Source organism: Odontesthes bonariensis, chromosome 21 (genome assembly GCF_027942865.1).
Source record: "Odontesthes bonariensis isolate fOdoBon6 chromosome 21, fOdoBon6.hap1, whole genome shotgun sequence".
Taxonomy (NCBI): Eukaryota; Metazoa; Chordata; class Actinopteri; order Atheriniformes; family Atherinopsidae; genus Odontesthes; species Odontesthes bonariensis.
Window position 1 is genome coordinate 8,944,363 of NC_134526.1, and position 10,921 is coordinate 8,955,283.

The 10,921-nt window shown below is 42.0% G+C and overlaps 2 protein-coding genes across 2 annotated transcripts; both read left to right on the plus strand.

Annotated features, from left to right (window-relative positions):
- The first annotated feature begins 1,738 nt into the window (after positions 1-1,738).
- On the plus strand, positions 1,739-7,003 carry LOC142371789 (uncharacterized). The gene is made up of 4 exons (XM_075454533.1): positions 1,739-1,997; positions 3,347-3,937; positions 4,021-4,140; positions 4,862-7,003. Exons 1-4 carry the CDS (start codon positions 1,984-1,986, stop codon positions 5,808-5,810), a joined length of 1,674 nt encoding a protein of 557 aa, XP_075310648.1. The 5' UTR covers positions 1,739-1,983; the 3' UTR covers positions 5,811-7,003.
- An 826-nt stretch (positions 7,004-7,829) lies between these two features.
- Positions 7,830-10,793, plus strand: LOC142370912 (uncharacterized). The gene is made up of 4 exons (XM_075453442.1): positions 7,830-7,908; positions 8,758-9,225; positions 9,327-9,446; positions 9,594-10,793. Exons 1-4 carry the CDS (start codon positions 7,901-7,903, stop codon positions 10,531-10,533), a joined length of 1,536 nt encoding a protein of 511 aa, XP_075309557.1. The 5' UTR covers positions 7,830-7,900; the 3' UTR covers positions 10,534-10,793.
- Positions 10,794-10,921: the final 128 nt, after the last annotated feature.

The following is a 10,921-nucleotide window of genomic DNA, read 5'->3' on the forward strand; positions in this document are numbered from 1 at the left end:
CCTCAGTGCAAAAATGCAAAAAAAACCCATCTCAAAACATGTTGCAACAAGACACTTCATATCATTTAGTATGAAGGTCAGCAGTTAAAAATCTGGTTGGTCAGTGTTTGCTGTTATTCCGCTATTCAACAAGGGGAAATATGCTTCTTGTATTTCAGTGGGGAGGCATCCCTACAGAAATATAACCAAAGTGAGTATTTCCTACAGCCCCTGAATGCATTTTCAGGAAACGGGCACTGAAAAAATGACAGCGCTTTGCTGCTGACGTCATAATAGATCCGTTGAACGAAGGAAGCTGTGCAGTGATTGGCTGTCTGAGCTGTGGCAGCTCGGCTGATTGGTGTTTGTGGCTTCTGGTTGAGATGTTCAGCACAGCTGATGGCAGACCCGGCGGCAGAGACAAGCTATTGGACGGGCATTTAAATGAGTAGGGGGGGGGGCCCTAGCAGGGGGTCTGGGGGTCCTCCCCCAGAAAATTTGGTATTTCTTAGATGCAATTTTCTGCATTTTAACCGAATTGTGGGCCCCGTTTCAGCCCAATAAGGAACTGTCCTTTTGTTACTAAATACGTGACGATTCCATTATTTCAAGGGACGGTTGGCAACTCGTTTAGGCAGCCCTGGCAGACACATCACGCTTCCTTTAAAGTAGGCATTCGGAGACATCTCGAATAGCCTGCACAGTTTAATCCACTCTGTATAATCATCGGTGCATAAATTGAACGCAAAGGCCAGATCACGTTTGCCCCTTTCTAGTCGCCATTAATACTACTACACACAACGAGCAAACAGGAGCGCAACAACAACAGCAACGCCCACGCACGGCCACAGTGAATTCAGACTGGCGTTGAGCCGACATCAAAACGCATTTGAACATGTAGTTCAGGGTCGGACTGGGAAAAAAAATCGGCCCTGGCAATTCCCCCCCCCCCCCCCTCAGTATTAATTAGTATCTCCAATCTAATTAAATAAAAATAAAAAACGAGCACAGACCGCTCAGTCAATGGCATGTACCCATAGAAAAAATACACACCCAACACACAACCTGACTATCGGCTAACAGCCATGATCAGTAACCTACACAAACCCAGACACATAATGGCTCGGCGGCCAGCAATCGGATAAACCAATGAAGTGAATCAATCCTGTGAAAGAATGAAAATAAGTGAATAAAACCTGCACCCATCCATTATGAAGTTAACTCTGCCAGCCCCATACTCTTGCCCCTGCTCAGCCAACTCCTTGACGTCGGGTATGGTTGGTAACGTTACTGCGGCTAGCATTAGCAACGAGGCTGCTAGGCTTGCTAAATCGGTAAGCATTAGGCTACTGAAGAAAGCTAGTCTTTTTAGCTACGTTATATTATTATCTTTCTTCTTGGCTATAACCTTTGTTTACGGCCACTGGCCCTAACCTGACGCGTTAGCTTAGCTGTCAAATCACCGGAAGTTTTCACCGGAAGTACTGGCGCACACACAAAAGCTCTCTCCAGACATATCTTCCTTTCATTCCGCCCAGATGAAATTTAACGCCACTCTTCGAAAATCAGAGAAATTTAAGACATTTTAAGACCTTAAAAAACGTATTTTTTATTTAAGACTTTTAGATCGTGTCCCCTCAGTGTTTGAGGCAATCTCCGGTCAAACGTCAAAGTGAACCCAGGGGGGGCACACCGGCGTGGATGGGGGGGCAATGCCCGCGAGTGCCCCCCCGTGGCGCCGGGGCTGGCTGATGGAATCTATCAGCAGCCGGTCTGCGCCACCAAACTGCTAAACAAACACAACCTAACTGACTGTGGAGGCATGACTGTGAAAAATGGGTGTGGTGCAGCTGCTCGACGTAAGGAAAGGGAAAAACGAAACTGAACATACTTTGGATAGATTGAGAAACTGTCTCACTGGAAACTCAGACCGAAGTTTCCTTCTTTACTCCTTTCTGTGAAACTTCTCCGGGTAAAGGTGGTCCGCAGCAGCTGAGGAGAGACATGCCTGCAACAAGGTAAAACCTGAACGCGTTCACCTGCTCAGTGAAAGAAAGGTGCCCTGACGACCTGAACTTAAATAAATAACATACTTTCAGACTTTCAGATTTAGCTCTTTTCTCCATCTGCTTTTCCGTCTTTAATCCTTTTGTCTTCGTAGTTATTCCAGGCCAAACAGACGTGAAACATAAAAGGCCAAATGTGTCGAGTATATTGCAATGAATGCAGATTTGTGTGGCAGAACTTTTATTTGGTGGTTGGGTGGTTAGCACCGTCGCCTCACAGGGTTTCGGGTTCGATTCCCGGCCGGTGCCTCTCTGTGTGTTCTCTCCGTGTGCGCGTGGGTTCTCTCCGGGTACCCCAGCTTCCTCCCACCGTCCAAATTCATCCAAATTCATGCATGTTGTCTCTAAATTGTCCCTGGTGAGTGTGAGCGTGTTTGTCTCCGTGTTGTCTCTGTGACTGGCGACCTGTCCAGGGTGTACCTGGTAAAAGCAGTTCTATGATATCTGTTCTGAAGAGATGATATGATTTGTAAAGCAAAGCGGTGTGTGACTAATGCCTTTAATGCTATTGTATCTGCATATGCACACATATATACACATATATGCATATGTGTCAGTGTGCAGGACCATGCTACATAAAATGAATTCAATATAGATATCTATGAAAAATCTTAAGTTGATTCTGTATATGAAACAATGACTACATGGCCCCATCTGTTGGAAAGGATGGTGTCAGGACTGAGTTGGTTTTATAGCTGAACAGGTGAGGTTTACTTTATCCAGCAAACTTCCTGTTGGCAGTCTGTAATATCCAGGAACTTGACACCTGACACAGTTTACCTGTGTCAGGTGGGTAAGGATGGTCAGAAAGGCAGGTGGCGTCCACTCTGGATCTGTTTGTGTGACGGCATCAAGAAGAGCATCATGGTTATCTAGGTAGCTGAATCCTTTGCTCTCAGTGGATTCTGGACTTTATGGTTCATTCCGACTGGAAAGGCATTTGTTTAGTTCTTTTTGTTTCCATTTTTTAGCTGTTTGTCAGAAGTTGTTTTTGTTATGTAAGTAAGTCATTGTATGTGTGTTGTGAGCTGTTGTCTTTCTCCGTTTGTTTGCCTCTAGTCGTGACTGGTGTTGAACTCACACTGGAGATGAAGAGAGGCTTTGTGATTGCTTTTAGTGTTTTCCTGCCACAGCAGAACTACTCTATCTCTCCTCTTAACAGTCATTATGCCAAGTAGTACAGAACACAATACAAAAGCTTCACAGGAGACATCAAAGAATGCCAGATCGTATGTTCTGAACAAGTTTTTCTGCCTTTTTTTTTTTCTTGTCTCACCACTTTGTGATGCTTTGTTTTACAGAGCAGAACTGCAGGACACCCTGCACCGCTACACTTCAGATACCCTCTCCTACATCCACACTGTGAGGGGTTTCTGTGAGATGTTCTCTAAATGGATGCTCCGGAGGAAGACCGAGTTGAACATGATGAGGGACATCAAAGACCGGATTGATCAACTCAACCTCAACATCAGCAAGGTTACAAAGTCAGAGAACAAAGGTAAAGCCTTTTGGAGATATGTGAAGAACAAATTCAACCCAAAAGCAGACAGCAGGCGAGCAGAGCTGGAGGAGGAGCTGGATGAGGTGTTAAATGGCACTCTGGAAGGTTTGGAGAAGCTTGACTGCTTCCTGGATGCAGTGGAGAAGCTGGCTGTCACCTCTCTGCATGTCTTCACTGAGAACCAGGTATTATCCCTGCCCGAAGAGATCAGCCACGATTACGTTCAGGCTGTCATCACAGCTGCACGAAACATCTGTCCACTTCTCCTGGAGTTTAAAAGGGAAGCGAAAGCCTTCTTCCTTTCCAAACTTCAGAATGTGGAGGTGCTGGCACATCAGCTGGACAAATACATTCAGACCTCCAAGAACATCTGTGAAAAGATGGAGAAAAGGTAAAACTGATATTAGGTTAAAGAAATAACATGCGTCGTTGCAGAAATGGCATGTCCTATAAAATGAATTCTGTCTTTCACAGCTGCTTCAGTGACTTTTGCCTGAAGATGACCAGTGAAGCTGTGATAGACCTCAGTGTGGATTTGTCTGAAAATGACATGCAAATAATGTTTGATCACATTAATCAGCTCGATGAAATCAGGTGAGTTTTACCAAGGTATGGGACTGAGAGAAAGTCTTAGTCATTTTGTTAGATTTTGTTACCATGGAGCCAGACTTTAAAAGTGGTCTTGAGCAATAGTCCTGAGGGTCTTTGCTACTTTCTCACTGGTTTTCAGTTCAGTCCCACTTAACACTGACTTATGAATCATTCAAGCATATAAAAGGCGCCGAACTCAATGCATGAACCAGCAATGTGTTTACACACAACAGACTACTCGGCAAAGAACCGTATTTTCCGGGCAACATCTAAAGAAATGAGTGGTGGTACTGAAAGTGTTTGACTATATGTCTTTGAGTGACTGACACATCAAATTACAGACATCTGCTGGTTTTAAAAAGCAAATCTTGGATGGATTTCCATTCGATACAGATATGCGTGGTTACCAGATGATAAACTTCTGACTCAGATGATCACCTGTCTTTTCTTGAAGCAACATTTAGGCCCAATTCAAATCCTTCCCCTTGGCCGTATCCCTCCGTTTTGCAGGGATGTGGTGCCCAACACCCTGTTTGAATGAGCAGTTCACCACTGCTCCTTCATCCCTAAAAGAAAAGGGGCAACATATCCATGGGAAATGGAGGGGAAAGCTATTGGGGCAAGTTGTGGCAATGGGATTTAGAGATTTAAGCGAAATGCCTCATCGTATAATCATTGAAATATTGCAGCTATAGAAAAAAAACGTCCTCTTTTATCCTCTCAGGACGGACCCACACTTCCGGATGGTGTTCTTGTTTCAGGAGGAATCCTGCTCTGATTTCATTAAAGAGTTTGATGAGCGACAACCCAGGATGCTGGAGTTTCTCAACCAGCTGGAGGAGAACGCAGTTCAGCTGGACAGGATGAATAAAGGGGCAAAGATCTCCAGTGTAGCTGGGAGCTCAGTGGGGGCTGTTGGAGGGGTGCTCTCCATTGTTGGTTTGGCACTAATTCCGTTTACAGCAGGAGTGTCTTTGGCTCTGACGATGACCGGTGTTGGGCTGGGAATTACCAGCGGAGTCAACAGCCTCGTCACCACTGCCACAGAGGTTGGGGTCAACCGTACACACCAAAAGAAAGCCAGTGAAGTCTTCCAAAGCTTCATGGAGGACGTGACGAAACTCCAGGATTGTCTGGAGGAGGTGACCAGACAAACAGTTGCCAGAATGGAAGATGATAACCTAGGTGTGGCTGTGGGAGTAGGCAAGGCGCTTTGTAAAGTTGGCACTGTTGGAAAACGCATTGATTCACTTGTTGGTCTACCTTCGGCTGCTAAGCTGTTAAAAACTAAAGAGGTTGTTGCAAGTGCTGGCAAAGTCATGGCTCAGGAAGGAAAAGCTTTACGCAACATACCCAGGGTGGCTTCGGATATCCCAGATGTTGGTCAAGCAGCAGTTAAAGGGACTCTGTCCGTCTCCAAGTCAACCAGAGCTGGTTTTATCGCTCTCAATGCTCTCTTCCTCGGCATGGATATCTTCTTCATCTGCAAAGACAGCATCAGTCTGGCCAAAGGAAGCGAGACTGAGGTCTCACAGTTCATCAGAGCCAGAGCTGCACTCTGGAGCTCAGAGATCGACTCGTGGAGGAAGAGCCGTGACTCTCTGAATGAAGGCCTGCAGACATCAGAGAAAAGGGAAGCTGTCCTGGAGACACCATTTTATCTGGATAGTTAGATGGAAACACACTGAAATCAGATAATAGATGCATTTATTTATATATATATATATATATATATATATATATATATATGTGTGTGTGTGTGTGTATATATTCATGAATAAATATTTTTAACAAAGCCAATTTTAAAATGTAACTGATCACTAACATGTTGAGTATTTCAAAATTGATAATGCTTTACGAAAAAGAAAGATAAATAGAATCACTGCTTTATGTAAATAACAAAGAAATCATGCTGCAACATAATCTTTCATGTTTTTTTTTTTTTTTTTACAGAATCTGATATGAATTTGTCCCTTTTGCACTATGATCGTACAAAGATTAAACATATTACCAAGTACATGCAGTTCTATCATGTGCTGGTATCATATTGCTTTCCTTCTGATTTTGCTGCTATTCAAAATCACTGACATCTTCAAGGTACTGCACATTCGTAATTTTTACTTTAGTCGTAACGTTTTATACATTTGATCTTTTTTTGCCAAACACTAAAAACCTGTACTCTGCTCTTGTACTATGTGGATCAATAAAGACTTTAAAGATGAGGCAACACTTAACTTTTTACAAAATAGTTCTTTTTTCAGCAATGATCTGTAGGTGTTTTAAGCATCTGTGGAGCAAACGTCACACTGAACCGGGAAACTTTTGGTTATACGACATCTTCAGTAACAAACTTTAAATTCTTTTGTTATCTGCTTAGTATTTACATTTAAAGTTGAAATATCGAAATAATTACATGTCAAACCACATAAAATAAACCTATCTTACGAGAAAGGAGTAAGAAATGGGTGAATCTGGATCCCCCTTACAACTCTATTAAGGAAAGAAAACACTTGATGATCTAAAGTATGTCGAAAGAAATATGAAGCTTCCCCGTATTTACAAGAGTAAATATGATCTGACATGTAAACTAAAACAAAATCATGTTTTAACACACAGCTCTTTATAGAGAGGTAATTCTGTCTCTGGCGAAGGGAAAATACAGCCGCAGCGGTAAGAAGGTTGCTGGTTTGAGTCCTGGCTGGGGCCTTGCTGTGTGGTGTTTCCATGTTCCTTTGCAATATGGGAGTTCTCTCTTTGTGTTCTGCTTTCTGAGTTTGTTTCTTGTTACTTTTGAGTTTAGTGCTTTGTTATTCCTGCCATGGCATTGCTTTTTGATTGATTTATAATAAATCCACTGTTTTCTTCATGTTAGTCCTACTTTTGGGTCCAATTTCTTTAAATCCTCAGGCCTTTGATTGTGGCAGTAAGACCAAATCTCTCCATATTCACAAGAGTAATTAAGCATAATTTGACATGTGTAAAATAATGCATGATTTTTTTTTAAAACACTGCTTTAAAGTAATGGAATACCAACAAAAAAGACTCAATTAGTATCCCTGCTTAAAATTTGTTAAGAAAGACAAAAACCTCAACATTTTTACAAGAATCTATCCGAATTATGTGCAGAATAAAGCATGTGATGTTTGAAAAAAATATTGCACATCATAGAGAAAGGACATAAATGATGTCAGACTGTAACTTTTCAAACTGACCACATTTCCTACATCAGGATGTGTTCCCTCTGCATTAACAGGCGAGAAGAAGAATTTATTTATTGTGAGGGAAGAAGTGGTTTTAAGACAAAAATCAAGATAATACCTTAAAACCTGTGTAAAAATGATCTCACTCTACAATTCAAGATTTTATCTTGAAATTCTAATTCTTACAACATATCAGCTGAAAAAGAAATAAACGACATATGATTAGGAACAAGGCTGATATATTTAGCCAGGACAAAATGTATTTGGAAGAGTACACTTTTCCCCATTAAGTCTGCGTTCAAAGTGAAAACTACTTCATCTATTCTAAAAGTGTTGTGTACCTACGTCACGTTATCACAGCGTTTTAGATCTGCTTCATGTTCTTAAAAAGAAAAGGCTGTGGGAAAACCAGCCCTGGCTTGCAGCCCGGGCCGTGGTTCGGGCGCAGTACGTCGGGAACGACTTTTCAGCGAGCGCGCGCATCTTCCGCCGCGTGGACGCGTCTCGACAAAAGACTTACATTTCTAAACTTGCTACTACTTAGAGGCAGAAACCGCAAAGGCATGTCAAAGTAAGTGAAATTGTTATGTTTTAGATTAATTTTAAAGGCTAACTAGACTGCTCGTGGACATCAGTTTTGGCACACATGGAACTTATTTTGCGTTTTAATGGCACAATTATGTATAACCAGAACACAGACCTCGACACAGCACAAGAGGAGAAAGGCTTGACTATCATAACACCAATTACTGCCTCACATCTTCACACAATCTATTTACATGGCAATTTGAAGCATTTTGAAAGGGAGAAATTGAGCGGTATGAGGAAGTTGCTGGAAAGTAGAGGGTACCCAAATATGTGAAAACGAAAGTAAGATGTTTTTTATTTTTCAGAAGGAAGAAAGGAGCACCGAACGTGAAGCTTTAATTTGTACTGATCTAAGTAGCTTTTTAAAAAAAAAAAAAAAATAAGTTTTATATTAATTCAATATGTTGCATTGTGACTTTATTTTGTTATCGGTATATAATAAGTACTAATTGTTAAATTGCTTGTTAGATAGACAGCAGTCTAAGAAGCTTACTGGCTCAGGAGGAGCACATAGAGAACTTTATGTTAATGTGCACCGAAAACTAAATCCTAAAGTTAATTAGTTGAACAGTAAACAAGCAGGTGCCGGCTGACCAGATGTAGTGACAGACAAAGACAGAGAACAGCAGTTGTGATAGATGTAGCAAGTCAGACATGGAGTTGAAATCCAAAGTGGTCCCAGTGGTAATAAGGGGCTGTGAGTTCAGTCGATGTCAAGTACAATATCTGAGGTCTCTGTCCAGAAGACACCAGTCCCAGAAACTGATAAGATATTGAGCAGAACTTGATTTGTCTGGACAAAAAGATTTTGACAATTTTATTTGTGTTACAGAGAAAGGTTTCGGACGACAATGTGCACATACGTTACAGAGACTTTTGGCCACATCAACACGGTGAGAGAATTCTGTGAAATGTTCCCTATGTGGAAGAAGGAAAGGAAGAGGGAGTTGGGAGAGCTCAAAAAAAGGCCGTGTGAGAAGAAGCTGGCTGAAGTGTTGAGGGGCACTCTGGGAGGTTTGGAGGAACTCGACTGCTTCCTGGCTGCAGTGGAGAAACTGGCGGTCACCTCACTGCACGTATTCAAGGAGAACCAGGTGTTAGACCTGTCCAAAGAAATCAACCTTGAGCATGTTCAGGTTGTCATAATTGTTTCACGAGTACTCTGTCCTCTACTCCTGGAGTTTAAAAGAGATGCAAAAGCCTTCTTCCTTCCCAAACCTCAGAATGTGGAGGTGCTGGCACATCAGCTGGACAGATATATACAGACCACCAAGAACATCTTTAAAAAGTTTGAGAAAAGGTAAAACTGACCAACAAAATGTTTTGTTTTCACTGAAATGCGAAAGAAACTATTGTTTTTATTTCCAGTAAAAAAAATTGTCCAATCCGTGTCATTAACAGAAAAATCAGAGATTTATGCCAGAAGATGAACAAAGAAGTTCTGGTAAACCTAAACATGAGTTTACCCGAAGGAGATGTACAAGAGATGCTTTGCCACCTTCAGCAGCTTGATGAAATCAGGTGGGAATCTCTTTTTGGGTCATTATTAAAACATCCCAAACAGGACGCTGTCAGATAAGCTCTTTTTAAAAGATATTTTGAAATATGAGGCTGTTCTATGGAAGTTGGCTTAGATTTGATCTTTAAATCTGCCATCTTTATTATCAGGAACAACCAGCACTTCCGGATGGTGTTCTTGTTCCAAAAGGTGTCCTGTTCAAGCTTTATCAACGACTTCAAGGAGCGAGAGCCCAAAATGCTTCAGTTTCTGAAAGAGATGGAGGAGTGTGCCATTCAGCTAGTCAAGATGAAAAAGGGGGCACTGATTTCCAGTGTGACAGGCAGCTCGGTGGGAGTAGTTGGAGGTGCTCTGTCCATTGCTGGTTTGGCCTTAATTCCATTCACAGCAGGATTGTCTTTGGGTCTGACAATAGGTGGTACAGCGGCAGGAATCACCAGCGGAGTCAACAGTGCAGTCACCACATTCACAGAGATTGGGGTTAATAGAAAATACAAAAACAAAGTCAATAAAGTCATCAAGAATTTAATGAATGAAATGCAGAATCTCCAAAAGTCTCTGGAGCAGGTGATCAGTCAACCAGTTACTCAGATAGAGGAGAGTTATTTCTTTTCCACGTGCATGGGGGTCAAAAATGTTTTATCAGTTGCATGGAACTTCCGTTCACTTGCCAAAGATGTTTCTGATGTCAAGTTGATCAAAAATGGGAAAACGATCATACGTGCAGGAAAAGTGGTGGCAAAAGAAGGAAAAGCATTGCACGCAGTATCTGAGGTGGCCACAGATGTGACCGATGTTGGTCAAGCAGCATTTAAAGGGACTCTGTCTGTCTCCAAGTCAGCCAGAGTTGGTTTAATCGCCCTCAATGCTCTCTTCGTCGGCATGGATATCTTCACCATCTGTAAAGACAGCATCAGTCTGGCCAAAGGAAGCGAGACCGAGGTCTCACAGTCCATCAGAGCCAGAGCTGCACTCTGGAGCTCAGAGATCGACTCGTGGAGGAAGATCCGTGACTCTCTGAATAAAGGCCTGCAGACATCAGAGAAAAGGGAAGCTGTCCTGGAGACACCATTTTATCTGGATAGTTAGATGGAAAAACACACTGAAATCAGATAATAGATGCATTTTAAGTGGTTGAACCACAAATACAAATTCGCCTCAGTTTAGTGCTTTCTCTTCAACTTTGAGAATCAAAATGTAGCTTTCAACTATTGACTGTAAATCTCCTGATTTTTATACACACATATATATATACATACATACACATATAAAGATTAAACATATTACCAAGTACATGCAGTTCTATCATTTTAAAACTATGGGATTTGTAGAAGGACATGTCATCAGCTTCGCCCTTTCCGTTTCTACATTTCGATACGGAAAGGGCGAAGCTGATGACATGTCCTTCTACAAATCCCGTAGTTTTAAAATGGCGGAGCGACATGGAGACATTCATTGGGGTGTAACACTGTTATGT

Excerpts from the sequence above, each read along its gene's own strand:
- LOC142371789 (XM_075454533.1), top strand. Across the intron at positions 3,938-4,020 it reads TGTGAAAAGATGGAGAAAAG|CTGCTTCAGTGACTTTTGCC; the intron begins GTAAAACTGATA and ends TGTCTTTCACAG. Across the intron at positions 4,141-4,861 it reads AATCAGCTCGATGAAATCAG|GACGGACCCACACTTCCGGA; the intron begins GTGAGTTTTACC and ends TTATCCTCTCAG.
- LOC142370912 (XM_075453442.1), top strand. Across the intron at positions 9,226-9,326 it reads TTTAAAAAGTTTGAGAAAAG|AAAAATCAGAGATTTATGCC; the intron begins GTAAAACTGACC and ends TGTCATTAACAG. Across the intron at positions 9,447-9,593 it reads CAGCAGCTTGATGAAATCAG|GAACAACCAGCACTTCCGGA; the intron begins GTGGGAATCTCT and ends CTTTATTATCAG.